General features: G+C 43.5%; 1 protein-coding gene across 1 annotated transcript in view; it reads left to right on the top strand.

The window, feature by feature from the left end:
- LOC109894954 (serine/arginine repetitive matrix protein 4-like) overlaps nt 1-19,375 on the top strand; it is a 133,366-nt gene that overhangs the window by 66,976 nt on the left and 47,015 nt on the right. The window contains exon 2 of the mRNA XM_020488614.2: nt 18,412-18,558. Within this exon, the coding sequence (XP_020344203.2) occupies nt 18,412-18,558 (147 nt within the window). The remainder of the gene's footprint in view (nt 1-18,411; nt 18,559-19,375) is intronic.

Genomic DNA, 19,375 nt, shown 5'->3' with positions numbered 1-19,375 from the left:
TTCCCAAATGTAATTCTTCTCCGAAGTGATTTCTCTTTCTTGCCTGGTTGGTTTGTAATAAGAGATATCAGAGATATAACAGCCCCTGTTAATTGAATTTAGGGACCTTGGAGAGCCCTTGGGTAGCTTGGAGAGAAATATGTGGGTAAATGCTGATTGCTGGTCATGGTGAGTAAAATAACGCTCCCTGTGCTTTCAGTTCATTTTTTACAAAAGGTGGATAAATAAAATAAAGTGTGTTTATGTAAACAGCCTTCCACTACACCATCTGTATGTAAAATGTCAACAGCAGGAGCATGGATGGATACCAGGCCAAAGTGAGTAGTGTTTGCTATGCTGTGATAGAGTATTGCAGCAGCCAACCAACATTTCTAAGACTATATGCTAGGACAGAATCGCTTGAGCTGCAGCAAGCTACCTTGAGTTGTCCAAAAGCCTTCCTTAGAGTTAATTAAACACAACATTCTCCAATGATGTCCCTCTCCAATCATGGCGACATTCCCATTCGTCCTTCCTTCCTTCCTGACGTTTGTTTGGCGCGTAGCTGGCAAAGATCACCGTTCTTGACTAAACGACACTTCCATGTCCGAAGTCCCCGAAGCTAGAGGGGGTTCTGAGGAGAAAACCAACCCATTTGTTCTCTTTAGCCAGAGGAAGAGATTGCAGGGATCTGTTCTTAAATGGCAGCTTATTCCCCTGTGGGTCCGGTTCAAAAGTAGTGCACTACATAGGGAATAGGGGGCCATTTGAGATGCAGGACGGGAGAGTGGAGGACACTTGCCTCAATTTGATTGATGTGTGGTTCATGGAGTGGTGGACTGTGTTGTAATTACTCTTTTAATGAATCAAACCATTATGTTTCTCCAGGCTGCAATCATTTAATAAACCAACCTCACCTGTCTTCAAATGTACTTCGCTTCCTCGCTGCCTTGCGCTTCACTGGATAATCTTGGGTGTTTAAAGGTCTAGAAAAGGGGTAGTGTTGAATGTGGCTGCATGGGAAAGGAAAACGAGAGAACAGGTTGGATCTGTTTCAAACGGGAACAACAGTCCTCTTCTTCTCATTATATGGTGTACTACTTTGATTAGAGCCCAACGGCAGGGTTCCCCAACTGGCGGTGCACGGGCCGAATTTGGCGCTCTGAGCCCCCAAAAAAGTCTAATGTTATATCTGTAAAGGGCTTCTTGCGGTCAATTTGCAGTCTACTAACTATTTGTAATTATGTACCGGCCCCCTGACCATTCGCTCAAGAAAATAATCAGCCCGCGGCTGAATCTAGTTGATGATCCCTGCCCTACAGGGAACAGGATGCCATTTCAGACGTAGCCAGTAACTAAGTAGTAATCTGTCATTAGTGGGGTAAGTGCAGTATGTTTCATTACATCATTATATTTTCCTGCAGTTCTGACACAGAATACTATGAGTGGAGAAATGAGAGATGTTAGAATCCACTGGATGCTCTACATCCTCCAAGGTGAATCCTCTATTGTGATTTAGTTCATAAAATATACAGCCATGCCCTCGACGATAAAGCAGACAGTTCTGATCACCCAGTCACTGTAGTGACTTAAGTAAAAAATACATATCGGGTCATTTTTTAAACTTTACTATTTTTTTTTTTTTGACAACTTTTACTTTTACTTCACCACATTCCTAAAGAAAATAATGTACTTTTCACCCATACATTTTCCCTGACACCCAAAGAACTTGTTACATTTTGAATGATTAGCAGAACAGCAAAATGGTCCAATTCAAGCACTAAACAGAGAACATCCCTGGTCATCCTTACTGCCTCTGACCTGGAGGACTCACTGAACAGAGAACATCCCTGGTCATCCCTACTGCCTCTGATCTGGAGGACTCACTAAACAGAGAACATCCCTGGTCATCCCTACTGCCTCTGACCTGGAGGACTCACTGAACAGAGAACATCCCTGGTCATCCCTACTGCCTCTGATCTGGAGGACTCACTAAACAGAGAACATCCCTGGTCATCCCTACTGCCTCTGATCTGGAGGACTCACTAAACAGAGAACATCCCTGGTCATCCCTACTGCCTCTGATCTGGCGGAGTCACTAAACACAAATGCTTTGTGTGTAAATTATGCCTGAGTGTTGGAGTGTTGGAGTGTTGGAGTGTTGGAGTGTTGGAGTGTTGGAGTGTTGGAGTGGTGGAGTGTTCCCCTGTTCCATCTGTAAATTAAAGAAGAAGAAAATGATGCAGTCTGGTTTGCTTAATATCAGAAATTTTAAATGACTTATACTTTAACTTTTTATTCCTTAAGTACATTTTATCAATTACATTTACTTTTGATACTTAAGCATATTTAAAACCAAATCCTTTTATACTTTTACTCAAGTAATATTTTACTGGTTGACTTTCTCTTTTACTTGAGTAATTTTCTATTAAGGTATCTTAATTTTACTCAAAAATTACAATTGGGTACTTTTTTTTGCATCATTTGGAAAGGTTACTCAGATAAATACAACTAGTTTTGATTTGATCACTACACTGGGTTTTTGACAGGAGATTCAGTATACAAGTGTGTGTGTGTGTGTGTGTGTGTGTGTGTGTGTGTGTGTGTGTGTGTGTGTGTGTGTGTGTGTGTGTGTGTGTGTGTGTGTGTGTGTGTGTGTGTGTGTGTGTGTGTGCGAGTGCGAGTGTGTGTATGTATGTTTGTTTGGGTCTTTAATAGGAGATTAAAATCTCACTGAATATCTTATTAAAAACCCTGTGTACACATCACTGGATCTCCTATAAAAACAATCTTGAGAGGATTGGAGCAAACTCAAAGAGACACAGTATAACCAGTGACCAGCGATGGGTGATCAAAGACTGGTGATCAGCGACCAGAGACCGGTGATCAGCGACCAGAGACTGGTGATCAGCGACCAGAGACTGGTGATCAGCGCCCAGAGACCGGTGATCAGCGACCAGAGACTGGTGATCAGCGACCAGAGACTGGTGATCAGCGCCCAGAGACTGGTGATCAGCGACCAGAGACTGGTGATCAGTGACCCAAGATTGGTGATCAGTGACCCACGATTGGTGATCAGTGACCCAAGATTGGTGATCAGCGACTCGAGATTGGTGATCAGGGACCCAATATTGGTGATCAGCGACTCGAGATTGGTGATCAGTGACCCGAGGTTGGTGATCAGCGACCAGAGACTGGTGATCAGTGACCCAAGATTGGTGATCAGTGACCCAAGATTGGTGATCAGCGACTCGAGATTGGTGATCAGTGACCCGAGATTGGTGATCAGCGACCAGAGACTGGTGATCAGTGACCCAAGATTGGTGATCAGTGACCCGAGATTGGTGATCAGTGACCCAAGATTGGTGATCAGTGACCCAAGATTGGTGATCAGTGACCCAAGATTGGTGATCAGCGACCCAAGATTGGTGATCAGCGACTCGAGACAGGTGATCAGCGATATCTCCTAATTGTGTCTGATTAAGTCCTTGACGTCAACTTCTATCACCCTGCCTTCCTGTCAGGCAAAGTAGGTGTGCATCCCAAGTGGTCCCCTATTCACTATATAGTGCACTAATTTAAACCAGGGCCCTATTCCCTATATAGTACACTATATTTGATTTGACCAGAGTACTATAGGCCCTGGTCAAAGGCAGTGCACTATATAGGGAAAAGGGTATTATTTGATACACAACCCAGGAGAAGGCGGTGGCCAATTTGAGCTAGTCTCAGCTGCCCATAAGGATTTGCATCTTTCACTGTGAGTCGCGATTCACTCCGGCAGCTGGAAATGTCACAAAAAATCACCCGACATTTGGGATTTTCTGTGAGAAACGATCTCTTGCAGGAGAGGCCCAGGGAGTGTCTTCTACAGGAGAGATCCAGGGAGTGTCTTCTACAGGAGAGGGCCAGGGCATGTCTTCTACAGGAGAGAACCAGGGAGTGTCTTCTACAGGAGAGGGCCAGGGAGTGTCTTCTACAGGAGAGGACCAGGGAGTGTCTTCTACAGGAGAGGACCAGGGAGTGTCTTCTACAGGAGAGGACCAGGGAGTGTCTTCTACAGGAGAGGGCCAGGGCATGTCTTCTACAGGAGAGAACCAGGGAGTGTCTTCTACAGGAGAGGGCCAGGGAGTGTCTTCTACAGGAGAGGACCAGGGAGTGTCTTCTACAGGAGAGGGCCAGGGAGTGTCTTCTACAGGAGAGGACCAGGGAGTGTCTTCTACAGGAGAGGGCCAGGGAGTGTCTTCTACAGGAGAGGACCAGGGAGTGTCTTCTACAGGAGAGGACCAGGGAGTGTCTTCTACAGGAGAGGGCCAGGGAGTGTCTTCTACAGGAGAGAACCAGGGAGTGTCTTCTACAGGAGAGAACCAGGGAGTGTCTTCTACAGGAGAGGGCCAGGGAGTGTCTTCTACAGGAGAAAACCAGGGAGTGTCTTCTATAGGCGAGGACCTACAGGAGAGGACCAGAGAGTGTCTTCTACAGGAGAGAACCAGGGAGTGTCTTCTACAGGAGAAGGCCAGGGAGTGTCTTCTACAGGAGAGTGCCAGGGCATGTCTTCTACAGGAGAGAGCCAGGGCATGTCTTCTACAGGAGAGGGCCAGGGAGTGTCTTCTGCAGGAGAGGGCCAGGGAGTGTCTTCTGCAGGAGAGGGCCAGGGAGTGTCTTCTACAGGAGAGGACCAGGGAGTGTGGGATGTTTCTCTCCCTGAGACAATGGCAGTGAAATAGAGATTTTAGTGGAACAGAGCCGGAAGCTATGGGGTGTTCCGACAGAACAGTAAAAATGAATTTAAAGATAGATTTTCATATCTAAATGCTAAATTTTCTCATTATGAGACAAAACAGTCTAAACAAATTGTGTGGGTCTTGTTCTTCAGCATGTTGCTCTATTTGTGAATACACTGGCTGTGGTTGATCTCATCCATTTGCAAAATCTAGTGCCTCCACCATCCACTTGATCTTCCTGCTTGTTTGCGATGACATTTTCCCTATATACAAGCAGGTGCCTATGTGTATGTATATGGATGTTTAAATATTAACTGTGGGTCATGAATGTGTGTGGGTGTGAGTGTTGAATAGGAGCCACGTGGAGGCTCTTACAGGTGTGTGTTGACAGAGAGGAGAGTTGACCTCTGTAATCGTCGCTGCACCTCTCCTTCTCCTCCTCCGCTTTCGTTCTCATCAGACACTGACCTAATTGCAGCACAGCGAGTGTTTACCTCTTCTTGAGATATATGAGGCACTGAATTTTGCAAAATAGGACAGACGTGTGAAGGTTCACATAGAGACAGAGGGTGTGTCCTATATGGCATCATATTCCCTTCGTAGTGCACAACTTTTGACCAGGACCCATAGGATCCTGCACTATATAGGGTGCCATTTGGGACTCATCCAGGGAAATACAGTAGCATTGCTGTACCTATATCATACTACTGAACTGAGCTGAACCAGGTCTAAGCTGAGCTAGCCTGGTTGTGCGTCCATCGTAGTCTGAGCTGGGCTAGCCTGGTTCTACATCCATTGTAGTCTGAGCTGGGCTAGCTTGGTTCTGCATCCATCGTAGTCTGAGCTGGGCTAGCCTGGTTCTGCATCCATCATATTCTGAGCTGGGCTAGCCTGGTTCTGCATTCATCATAGTCTGAGCTGGGCTAGCCTGGTTCTGCATTCATCATAGTCTGAGCTGGGCTAGCCTGGTTCTGCATCAATCATAGTCTGAGCTGGGCTAGCCTGGTTCTGCATTCATCGTAGTCTTTGCTGGGCTAGCCTGGTTCTGCATTCATCATAGTCTGAGCTGGGCTAGCCTGGTCCTGCATTCATCGTAGTCTGAGCTGGGCTAGCCTGGTTCTGCATTCATCATAGTCTGAGCTGGGCTAGCCTGGTTCTGCATTCATCATAGTCTGAGCTGGGCTAGCCTGGTTCTGCATTCATCGTAGTCTGAGCTGGGCTAGCCTGGTTCTGCATCCATCGTAGTTTCTGGAACAATGCTGTGAAATCCAACTCCAGCTACATGAAGAGTCGACATGTTCCTTATTGGAATCTAGTGTAGCCTACCGCGAGTCCAAGGCATTAACATCATTCATCTAATTGCTATCTTGGATGGATGACAATTAAATCATCCAAGTCTTTGGATGACAATTAAGTTGTCCTTAACTAGAATATAAAACAGATCAAAAATATAAGCCTTAATTTAAAACAAAGTGCCCAGGAAGTACTCTATCGGGTGGCAATACAACATGTCTTTTCCACTCCTAATTAGCATGGCTATCATCTCCTATAATAACGATGACCTATTGTTCCTGCTAGCACTGACAGGGGTAATGAACAGCGTATTAGCCTTGCTGAACTTCAGAGTACTGGCTAGGGACCTAACCAATACTCAAATCACCCACTGCAACTGGGGAAGGAAGATCCCACACACACACACACACACACACCCACATACACACACACGCGCAAGCTTCCTTGACTTCGGCCCATTTAGTATGCCACTTGTAGAATGCCACAGAATGAAGCAAAGTGTTGGGCATGCATTCCAAGTGGTAGGCTAAGTGGTATGTATATTAAAGCATAACTGTATACTGATCCTGCTGCTCAGCCACTTTACCCCTGATTATATTTACCTACAGTGCCTTCAGAAAGTATTCATACCCCTTGACTTACAGCAATGAATATATATAAATCACCCATTTACACACAATAACCCCCCATAATGACAAAGTGAAAACGTTTTTAGAAATGTTTGCTAATTTATTGAAAATTAAATACAGAAATATATTATTTACACAAGTATTCGCACCCCTGAGTCAATGCTTTGTAGAAGCACAATATACAGTGCCTTGCGAAAGTATTCGACCCCCTTGAACTTTGCGACCTTTTGCCACATTTCAGGCTTCAAACATAAAGATATAAAACTGTATTTTTTTGTGAAGAATCAACAACAAGTGGGACACAATCATGAAGTGGAACGACATTTATTGGATATTTCAAACTTTATTAACAAATCAAAAACTGAAAAATTGGGCGTGCAAAATTATTCAGCCCCTTTACTTTCAGTGCAGCAAACTCTCTCCAGAAGTTCAGTGAGGATCTCTGAATGATCCAATGTTGACCTAAATGACTAATGATGATAAATACAATCCAGCTGTGTGTAATCAAGTCTCCGTATAAACGCACCTGCACTGTGATAGTCTCAGAGGTCCGTTAAAAGCGCAGAGAGCATCATGAAGAACAAGGAACACACCAGGCAGGTCCGAGATACTGTTGTGAAGAAGTTTAAAGCCGGATTTGGATACAAAAAGATTTCCCAAGCTTTAAACATCCCAAGGAGCACTGTGCAAGCGATAATATTGAAATGGAAGGAGTATCAGACCACTGCAAATCTACCAAGACCTGGCCGTCCCTCTAAACTTTCAGCTCATACAAGGAGAAGACTGATCAGAGATGCAGCCAAGAGGCCCATGATCACTCTGGATGAACTGCAGAGATCTACAGCTGAGGTGGGAGACTCTGTCCATAGGACAACAATCAGTCGTATATTGCACAAATCTGGCCTTTATGGAAGAGTGGCAAGAAGAAAGCCATTTCTTAAAGATATCCATAAAAAGTGTCGTTTAAAGTTTGCCACAAGCCACCTGGGAGACACACCAAACATGTGGAAGAAGGTGCTCTGGTCAGATGAAACCAAAATTGAACTTTTTGGCAACAATGCAAAACGTTATGTTTGGCGTAAAAACAACACAGCTCATTACCCTGAGCACACCATCCCCACTGTCAAACATGGTGGTGGCAGCATCATGGTTTGGGCCTGCTTTTCTTCAGCAGGGACAGGGAAGATGGTTAAAATTGATGGGAAGATGGATGGAGCCAAATACAGGACCATTCTGGAAGAAAACCTGATGGAGTCTGCAAAAGACCTGAGACTGGGACGGAGATTTGTCTTCCAATAAGACAATGATCCAAAACATAAAGCTAAATCTACAATGGAATGGTTAGAAAATAAACATATCCAGGTGTTAGAATGGCCAAGTCAAAGTCCAGACCTGAATCCAATTGAGAATCTGTGGAAAGAACTGAAAACTGCTGTTCACAAATGCTCTCCATCCAACCTCACTGAGCTCGAGCTGTTTTGCAAGGAGGAATGGGAAAAAATGTCAGTCTCTCGATGTGCAAAACTGATAGAGACATACCCCAAGTGACTTACAGCTGTAATCGCAGCAAAAGGTGGCGCTACAAAGTATTAACTTAAGGGGGCTGAATAATTTTGCACGCCCAATTTTTCAGTTTTTGATTTGTTAAAAAAGTTTGAAATATCCAATAAATGTCGTTCCACTTCATGATTGTGTCCCACTTGTTGTTGATTCTTCACAAAATAATACAGTTTTATATCTTTATGTTTGAAGCCTGAAATTTGGCAAAAGGTCGCAAAGTTCAAGGGGGCCGAATACTTTCGCAAGGCACTGTATACGTATACTACTGTTAAAAAATGTGGAGTCACTTAGAAATGTCCATTAAAATAACATCAGATTAATCGGAAATACATTGTAGACATTGTTAATGTTGTAAATGACTATTGTAGCTGGAAACGGCAGGTTTTTTATGGAATATCTACATAGGCGTACAGAGGCCCATTATCAGCAACCATCACTCCTGTGTTCCAATGGCACGTTGTGTTAGTTAATCCAAGTGTATAATTTTAACTTCTTGGCTAGTTGATCATTAAAAAACCCTCTTGCAATTATGTCAGCACAGCTGAAAACTGTTGTTCTGATTAAAGAAGCAATAAAACTGGCCTTCTTTAGACTAGTTGAGTATCTGGAGCATCAGCGTTTGTGAGTTCGATTACAGGCTCAAAATGGCCAGAAACAAAGAACTGTCTTCTGAAACTTGTCAGTCTATTCTTGTTCTGAGAAATGAAGGCTATTCCATGCGAGAAATTGCCAAGAAACTGAAGATCTCGTACAACGCTGTGCAAGTACATTAGAGTGTCTAGTTTGAGAAACAGACGCTTCACAAGTCCTCACCTGGCAGCTTCATTAAATAGTACTTGCAAAAACCAGTCTCAACGTCAACAGTGAAGAGGCGACTCCAGGATGCTGGCCTTCTAGGCAGAGTTGCAAAGAAAATGTAATATCTCAGACTGGCCAATAAAAATAAAATATTAAGATGGGCTAAAGAACACAGACACTGGACAGAGGAACTCTGCCTACAAGGCCAGCATCCTGGATGTCTAAAGAAGGCCAGGTATATATTCGCAAGTGTAAATATTTTAATATTGATACTGCACTGTTGAGGAAAGAGCATGCAAGTAAGTGCTTCACTGTACCATTTACACCTGCGGTTTTCTGTGCAAGTGACAAATACATTTAGATTTTATTTCAGTGCACTTCTACTACCTTACAACCATCTTCCCTGTGGTTTCAGGGTAATAGTACTGTACATTGACAGTGGACCTATCACCCTGAGTTGCCATTACTGACTCTGTCTTAGTGATGTGTTTAGAAGCCCACTGCCTATACCAAGGTTTCACCAAAAGTTACTGCTCATTCTCAGACCTGGCAAGCCACCATTTTGTATTCAGGACTGGTTCCATTTTCACCATGTTTGTCTTCTCTGCCTATCGACTGTATAAAATGTACTATGTAATGTGTCAATGTCAACGAGGAGGACCATAATCCATGCATTGGGACCAGTTGCTACAACAGTAGGCCTATATACTGTATGTTGGCCTACTGCCATCTCCCTGACCAGCTGGGGTCATGTTGTTGTTTAATGTATTGATCTACCATCTTGTTTTTTGCTTCTCCTTCCTGTTTTGGCGCTAGATGTATTGATCTTTCCTAGTATCTCCTCCAATAGGGCTTCTTGTCATTCACAAGTTCTATTAGACTTCTTGACATTGGCAGGATCTATCCTGAGCATGTGGCTGGCATGGCAACCAAAATTACCCACATGTTGCAAAACAGAAAACACCCGTTCACAGTGACCAGGTAAAGAGAAGGACTGAATGGGATCTTACGTTCACAGTGACCAGGTAAAGAGAAGGACTGAATGGGATCTTACGTTCACAGTGACCAGGTAAAGAGAAGGACTGAATGGGATCTTACGTTCACAGTGACCAGGTAAAGAGAAGGACTGAATGGGATCTTACGTTCACAGGGACCAGGTAAAGAGAAGGACTGAATGGGATCTTACGTTCACAGAGACCAGGTAAAGAGAAGGACTGAATGGGATCTTACGTTCACAGAGACCAGGTAAAGAGAAGGACTGAATGGGATCTTACGTTCACAGTGACCAGGTAAAGAGAAGAACTGAATGGGATCTTACGTTCCCAGAGACCAGGTAAAGAGAAGGACTGAATGGGATCTTACGTTCACAGTGACCAGGTAAAGAGAAGGACTGAATGGGATCTTACATTCACAGAGACCAGGTAAAGAGAAGGACTGAATGGGATCTTACGTTCACAGTGACCAGGTAAAGAGAAGGACTGAATGGGATCTTACGTTCCCAGAGACCAGGTAAAGAGAAGGACTGAATGGGATCTTACGTTCACAGTGACCAGGTAAAGAGAAGGACTGAATGGGATCTTACGTTCACAGTGACCAGGTAAAGAGAAGGACTGAATGGGATCTTACGTTCACAGTGACCAGGTAAAGAGAAGGACTGAATGGGATCTTACGTTCCCAGAGACCAGGTAAAGAGAAGGACTGAATGGGATCTTACGTTCACAGTGACCAGGTAAAGAGAAGGACTGAATGGGATCTTACGTTCACAGTGACCAGGTAAAGAGAAGGACTGAATGGGATCTTACGTTCACAGTGACCAGGTAAAGAGAAGGACTGAATGGGATCTTACGTTCACAGTGACCAGGTAAAGAGAAGGACTGAATGGGATCTTACATTCCCAGAGACCAGGTAAAGAGAAGGACTGAATGGGATCTTACGTTCACAGTGACCAGGTAAAGAGAAGGACTGAATGGTATCTTACGTTCACAGTGACCAGGTAAAGAGAAGGACTGAATGGGATCTTACGTTCACAGTGACCAGGTAAAGAGAAGGACTGAATGGGATCTTACGTTCACAGTGACCAGGTAAAGAGAAGGACTGAATGGGATCTTACATTCACAGTGACCAGGTAAAGAGAAGGACTGAATGGGATCTTACGTTCACAGTGACCAGGTAAAGAGAAGGACTGAATGGGATCTTACATTCACAGTGACCAGGTAAAGAGAAGGACTGAATGGGATCTTACGTTCATAATTCATCTCTTCACACCATACCAGATAAGGGTAGGCCTAAAAAAGGAAAATATTAAAATATTATTTCCAAAATGTTATATATATACATTTTCAGAAATGTTGGTAAATTAGGTTACTTGTGAAAGAGATTGGTGTGTTTAATCATGGCATGGGTTTGTTCAATGACAGACATGTTTGTTTGAATTCCTGTTTTTTTTGCAAAACGCTATATCCAACTCACACTCAGAGAAATAAGTAGTTCTACTAGGTTTTACACAGTCAAATGTAACACATAACTACATGTTTAATAAACAACTACAAATTAGAAATATGACAAAAAAATATGACGTTTCCCAAAAATCCATTTTAATACACACCTACAATCTATGAATAAGAAATCTGACATTATAATTTTACACACACATGAAGGTTCTCATAAGTAATCATTTCTGGTGAATACACACAAATGTGAAAAATGTAGCATTTTGGAAATAAACTCCTCATATACAGTACTCACAATGCATGAGGGGCACACAACTGCTATTTGTCCTAATATACTTGTAAGAACATATCTGGTCACAGCAGTACATCAGTATTGGAAGGAATGGAAGATGGAACATAAAGCCTGTTCTAGAATCAGAATCCCTCTGTTACATCAATTTGGAGGCTCCATTCAACACTCTGCTCCATGACGCTTCCATCTATCATCTCCATCTCCCTAGATGGTCTGGCTGTCATCAAATCACATGCAAATAGTTTGACGTTTTCCCCCACACATTTTGGGTTAACACTCCATTTGGAAGTGTCTGTACAGAGAGTAGGAATGATAAATATAGACACTACCATGCAGGAGGCAAGTATGGCAGCTATACATTCACAGGGGATGCAAATCTCCCATTTGATTAAAAAAAAAATATTTACACTGTCATCAGAGGGTGTGTGTGTGTGTGTGTGTGTGTGTGTGTGTGTGTGTGTGTGTGGTTTGTCTGTGTACAGTACACCACATTAAAGAAACACCGTGTTACAGTCCTTGATGAGTCTGAATCAGTTGAGTTCAACAGATGTCCAGATGGTTTGGTTCAGTGGAGTTCAACAGATGTCCAGATGGTTTGGTTCAGTGGAGTTCAACAGATGTCCAGATGGTTTGGTTCAGTGGAGTTCAACAGATGTCCAGATGGTTTGGTTCAGTGGAGTTCAACAGATGTCCAGATGGTTTGGTTCAGTGGAGTTCAACAGATGTCCAGATGGTTTGGTTCAGTGGAGTTCAACAGATGTCCAGATGGTTTGGTTCAGTGGAGTTCAACAGATGTCCAGATGGTTTGGTTCAGTGGAGTTCAACAGATGTCCAGATGGTTTGGTTCAGTTGAGTTCATCAGATGTCCAGATGGTTTGGTTCAGTTGAGTTCATCAGATGCCCAGATGGTTTGGTTCAGTGGAGTTCAACAGATGTCCAGATGGTTTGGTTCAGTGGAGTTCAACAGATGTCCAGATGGTTTGGTTCAGTTGAGTTCATCAGATGTCCAGATGGTTTGGTTCAGTTGAGTTCATCAGATGCCCAGATGGTTTGGTTCAGTGGAGTTCAACAGATGTCCAGAGGGTTTGGTTCAGTGGAGTTCAACAGATGTCCAGATGGTTTGGTTCAGTTGAGTTCAACAGATGTCCAGATGGTTTGTCTGTTCATTGGCAAAAGAGCAGCAGTGCCACATGACAGAGCAACAGAGCCGAGCAGAGCCTGTGCCACTGTGCCACTGTGCCAGGAGTCACTCTGATACACACAACCCAGATTATACTGCTGATGTTTCCACTATTAGCGTTCCCACAACAGCAGGAAGTGGTTAACCAGAGTATGATATTACTATGACTGTAGTGACAGTGCTCATCTTGATTCGGGAAAACAAATGGCATGATGGTATGTTTCAGAGGGGGCTGGTTTTGGAGGAGGTATGGGAGGACTGGCTTACTGTAAGACTGGAATGGAATAGAACTGGTACACCTTTGGAAACCCTGTGAATTGAAACCAACTCTTTATGTACATTCTATCTCATTATGAGTGTTGGTCATGTTGGATATTGCTATATTAACAAGAACACATGTCTTCATGGCATAGAGAGCATGTTATTTCCCTACAGAGAGCAGTTTCACCTTAGTGCAGGCTCTGACAGAGTCCTCCTCAACCTATGACTTATTTTAGCTGTCTTTTCACATGTCACAGGTTCTGCCAGGATTCCTGGCGATTACAGTCCGCATAACGTCTCCACATCGACTTCCTTTTACACGCACTAAATCCCTTCTCTGTTGGTGTTCATTTAAAGGCTTTTGTCGATGAGACTATGCTTTGAATAGTCCCCTTTGAGTACCTTCAAACACTCCCTCCCAGGCACTCCCAGCAGCCAGTGGTTATGGATTACGGTTACAAAAGGATTTCATATGGCTCTGAAACTTAGAGAGAGGTAGAAGAGAAAGACGGAGAGAGGGAGCTCACAGGTATACACGGGCTGCGGTAAATCGAAGCGCTTAGAAAGTTTCTCCCATAAATTCCTGGCTGGGCAAGGGAGAGTGCATTGGTGATGACAGAATCGATTTTATTTAGAATTCTCATCAGCCCCAGCTCTCAGCTCTGACAGGGAATAACAAACAACCACGGCCTTCTAGGTAACGAGAGCCTTGTGCCCAGTTCACCTCTAGCACTCCTTTATCAAGAGCACACAGGGAACTAACAATAACAACAGGAGCTAACACAAGAAATCAACATTTTATTCTTGTTCTGCTTGTTAGTGCTGATTATAGTCATATTTCAGGATCTTTTCATGTAAAGGGATGTGGGAATTATGCTAGCATGATAGATGGCCAAGGACAGCAAGAATGATATAAAAGATGCTTCTGAGCTTAATTGTGCACTGTTCGTCAGAATGAAAAACAAATTGATACATTTTCACGATAACAAGAGTCAAGACAAATCTGCAAAGATATTATAACAAGAGTCAAGACAAATCTGCAAAGATATTATAACAAGAGACAAGACAAATCTGCAAAGATATTATAACAAGAGTCAAGACAAATCTGCAAAGATATTATAACAAGAGTCAAGACAAATCTGCAAAGATATTATAACAAGAGTCAAGACAAATCTGCAAAGATATTATAACAAGAGTCAAGACATCGGCAAAGATATTATAACAAGAGTCAAGACAAATCTGCAACGATATTATAACAAGAGTCAAGACAAATCTGCAAAGATATTATAACAAGAGTCAAGACAAATCTGCAAAGATATTATAACAAGAGACAAGACATATCTGCAAAGATATTATAACAAGAGTCAAGACAAATCTGCAAAGATATTATAACAAGAGACAAGACAAATCTGTAAAGATATTATAACAAGAGTCAAGACAAATCTGCAAAGATATTATAACAAGAGACAAGACAAATCTGCAAAGATATTATAACAAGAGTCAAGACAAATCTGCAAAGATATTATAACAAGAGTCAAGACAAATCTGCAAAGATATTTAACTTTGCCATCAGCACCCATCCCCCCCCAAAAAACTGTCCATGCAACTGCCACTGCAAATAGCAATGTACAGTCATAAAAAAGGGCTTTCAGAAGGGTTCTTCGGCTCTCCCCATAGGAGAACACTTTTTGATTTCTGGTAGAACCCTTTATAGTTCCAGGTATAATTATTTTGGGTTCCATGTCGAACCCTCTGTGGAAAGAGTCCTTCATGGAACCCAAAAGGGTTCTACCTGGAACAAAGAAAAGAGAATAAAAATCATGTTCACGTATAAATATTCCTCTCCTCTCTCAGCCTCAGTCCCTGTGCTTTGATCATTTTAACCAGCCAGTCTAGAGCGCATTAGCTGTCTTCATTGAACCCATCACCTTTAAAATGAGCCGTCGTGTTGGAGCGCACCCAGGCTGAACTTTTACATAATTCCTTTGACACTGCAGGCCCTTGCAGACGTGTGTGTGTGTGTGTGTGTGTGTGTGTGTGTGTGTGTGTGTGTGTGTGTGTGTGTGTGTGTGTGTGTGTACATACATACATGAACAAGGCAGTTCACCCACTGTTCCTAGGCCATCATTGAAAATAAGAATTTGTTCTTAACTCTCTTGACTAGTTAAATAAAAAAAATTGTATATATATATATATATATATATATATATGTATATATGTGTGTATATATATATATATATATATATATATATATATATGTGTGTATGTCTGTGTGTATGCATGTGTGTTCTCTCCCGTGTTTGTGTGTGTGGCCCTCAGTCTATAATAACGAGGTGGGAGAGAAAGGAAAGCTCTGAGCGTCTGACTCTGGCTGCAGAGGGAGAGGAGGAGGCTGTTCTTAGCAGAGGAAGATGAGGAGGCTGTTCTTAGCAGAGGGAGATGAGGAGGCTGTCCTTAGCAGAGGGAGATGAGGAGGCTGTCCTTAGCAGAGGGAGAGGAGGAGGCTGTTAGCAGAGGGAGAGGAGGAGGCTGTCCTTAGCAGAGGGAGAGGAGGAGGCTGTTAGCAGAGGGAGAGGAGGAGGCTGTCCTTAGCAGAGGAAGAGGAGGAGGCTGTTCTTAGCAGAGGGAGAGGAGGAGGCTGTTCTTAGCAGAGGGAGAGGGGAGGCTGTTCTTAGCAGAGGGAGAGGAGGAGGCTGTTCTTACCAGAGAGAGAGAGAGGGGGCTGTTCTTACCAGAGAGAGAGAGGAGGCTGTCCTTAGCAGAGGGAGAGGAGGGCGCTGTTCTTAGCAGAGGAAGAGGAGGAGGCTGTTCTTAGCAGAGGGAGAGGAGGAGGCTGTTCTTACCAGAGAGAGAGGGGAGGCTGTTCTTAGCAGAGGGAGAGGAGGAGGCTGTTCTTACCAGAGAGAGAGGGGAGGCTGTTCTTAGCAGAGGGAGAGGAGGAGTCTGTTCTTACCAGAGAGAGAGGGGAGGCTGTTCTTACCAGAGAGAGAGAGGAGGCTGTTCTTAGCAGAGGGAGAGGAGGAGGCTGTTCTTAGCAGAGAGAGAGAGGAGGCAAACAACTCCTGGTTATCTTCTCATTACAATCGGACAGAGACACCGTAAAGGATGTGTAATTAAGCTCCAATATTCCATGACTAAAACACAATAAGGTAATAAGTAGAGGGCACAGAGAAGTCAGAGCATGCATCCCAAAAGGCACCCTATTCCCTATATAGTGCACTACTTTTGGCCTAATAGTTTTAGTATGTGTGTCATCTGATGGTAGTAGCTTTGCAATAAATATAAGCCGTGGTTTCTCCACAGAAGGACAAACTCAAGGAACTCTGTCTGGGCTTTGACTGTTCAACTTGCCAAATCCTCCCTATTGCTACGCCTGCCAACCTTGAGACTTTGAGATGCAAAAAATAGTTTCAGAAGATGTCAGGACAACTGAAGCATGTAAATAACTGCATTTCAACTGACAGCTCATTTGAATGGGGAATAGCTGATCGCTGGTGTTATCTAGGATCTGCATCCCAAACGGCACCCTATTTAGTTAGTGCACTACAGGGATCTGGTCAAAAGTAGTGTACTTTATAGGGCTCTGGTCAAAAGTAGTGCACTGCATAGGGTATAGGGTGCCATTTGGGCTGCATTTCTGTGGGTTCTCGCCCATGTCTGAGGAGGCTGACTTTACTAGAGGGAGAGGAGACTGTCTTTAGAAGAGGGAGAGGAGGCTGTCTTTAGAAGAGGGAGAGGAGGCTGTCTTTAGAAGAGGAAGAGGAGGCTGTCTTTACTAGAGGGAGAGGAGGCTGTCTTTAGAAGAGGAAGAGGAGGCTGTCTTTACTAGAGGGAGAGGAGGCTGTCTTTAGTAGAGGGAGAAGAGACTGTCTTTACTAGAGGGAGAAGAGACTGTCTTTACTAGAGGGAGAGGAGACTGTCTTTAGAAGAAGGAGAGGAGGCTGTCTTTAGAAGAGGAAGAGGAGGCTGTCTTTAGTAGAGGGAGAGGAGCCTGTCTGTACTAGAGGGAGAGGAGGCTGTCTTTAGTAGAGGGAGAGGAGGCTGTCTTTACTAGAGGGAGAGGAGGCTGACTTTACTAGAGGGAGAGGAGGCTGTCTTTACTAGAGGGAGAGGAGGCTGTCTTTAGTAGAGGGAGAAGAGACTGTCTTTACTAGAGGGAGAGGAGACTGTCTTTAGTAGAGGGAGAGGAGGCTGACTTTACTAGAGGGAGAGGAGGCTGTCTTTAGTAGAGAGAGAGGAGGCTCTCTTTAGAAGAGGGAGAGGAGACTGTCTTTAGTAGAGGGAGAGGAGGCTGTCTTTAGTAGAGGGAGAGGAGGCTGTCTTTAGTAGAGGGAGAGGAAGCTGTCTTTAGTAGAGGGAGAGGAGGCTGTCTTTAGTAGAGGGACAGGAAGATGTCTTTAGCCGGAGGAAAGTGAATTGAAAATTAAATTTTCAAGCCACCATTATGCTTGAAGATATGGAATGTGGTCGTCAATAATGAGCTGGTTTGGATTTGCCCCAAACCTAGCACTTTGTATTCAGAACAAAAGGGAATTGCTTTGCCACACTTCCTTCATTTGAGTCTGTCAATTAGGTTAACATTCTAGAATAACTACAATGATGTTGATCCATCCTCAGAGGACATTCCTGCAGTCAGCATACCAATTGTACGCTCCCTCAAAACCTGAAACCTCTGTGGCATTGCGTTGTGTGACAAAACTACACATTTTAGATTGGCCGTTCATTGCCCCCAGCACAAGTTGCACCTGTGTAATGATCATGCTGTTTAGCTTCTTGATATGCCGCACCTGTCAGGTGGATGGATTATCTTGGCAAAGAACAAATGCATCATCATGAATTTTGAAAATAATAATGGCAATGTTGCACAATCCAGGTGTGGAAAGCTCTTAAAGATTTACCCAGAAAGACTCACAGCTGTAATCGCAGGCAAAGGTGCTTCTACAAAGTACTGACTCAGGGGTGTGAATACTTATACAAATTTGATTTCTGTATTTAATTTGGAATTTGAATTTGGAATATATTAGCAAACATTTCTAAAATGTAACTTCATCATTATGGGATATTGTGTGTAGATGGGTGAAACGAAAATATATTTACTCCATTTTGAATTCAGGCTGTAACACAGCAAAATGTGGATTAAGTCAAGGTATATGAATTCTTTCTGAAGGCACTGCATCTATAGATAGAGAGAGAGAGAATATATGCAACTAAATCCATTTTTCTTATTTTTTCTATCTATCCACAGCACTGAGACAACAACATGCCAGCCACTCAAGGCTGATGGGAGGAATGCCGAGGCAGCAGACACCAAGTTGGACACAACCACAGACAGAAATGGATGCATTAGAGACATGGGAAGACGCAAACATGGCAGCTCTCATCGGACGCGGAGGTGAGTGCCTTTGACTATATTTATTCACTATTTTTCAAATAGTGAAGGTGAGCAGTCGTTGCAGATAAGTGGGTTTGAGAATTTAACATTTGTCTTCTGGGTTTTTTTCTAACACAAAGTTACCCAGCTTTCTTTGACTGTTCAAACAGACGTAGCAGTTAAGAGCTTTGGGCCAGTAACCAACAATCTGCCGTTCTGAAATTGAGTAAGGCATTTAACCCTCAACACCTGCTCCCTATGCGCTGATGACATGGGTTAACAGGCTAAGGCAGCCACCCCCTCATCTCGAATTCAGATGGGGTTGGGTTAAATGTGGGAGACACAATTCAGTTAAATGCATTCAATTGTGCAACTGTGCAAGGTATCAAGATGGCGTCAACAGATATGGCAACTCTGCTTCTAGCTCCTCAGAAACTTTGCAGTATTTCGTTTATGTGTGTGTTATTTCTTCCATTATTAGCCCAGAAATGGTTTTGTGTTATTACATACAACCTTGAAAGAACTTTTGGATATCAGAACGGGAATACGACCTTCCTGAATTGGATCCTTTGTTCGTACCCCCCAGGGCAATTAAACTTATTCCAGAGGCTGATCCAAAACCCCGCCAGTGGTAAAGAGGCATTCGGAGTGGACTTCTAGTCGGACTCAGGAGGCTTGCACACCATCCACCGCTCCTGAGTGTATTACTCGCTAATGTTCAGCCTCTGGATAATAAAGTAGATGAGCTCAGGGCGAGGATCTCCTTCCAAAGAGACATTAGGGATTGTAACATACAACATACTCTGTTTCACGGAAACATGGCTCTCTCGGGATATAC

This window comes from Oncorhynchus kisutch, linkage group LG8 (assembly GCF_002021735.2).
Source record: "Oncorhynchus kisutch isolate 150728-3 linkage group LG8, Okis_V2, whole genome shotgun sequence".
NCBI lineage: Eukaryota > Metazoa > Chordata > Actinopteri > Salmoniformes > Salmonidae > Oncorhynchus > Oncorhynchus kisutch.
This window is presented reverse-complemented; position numbering and strand designations above follow the sequence as displayed.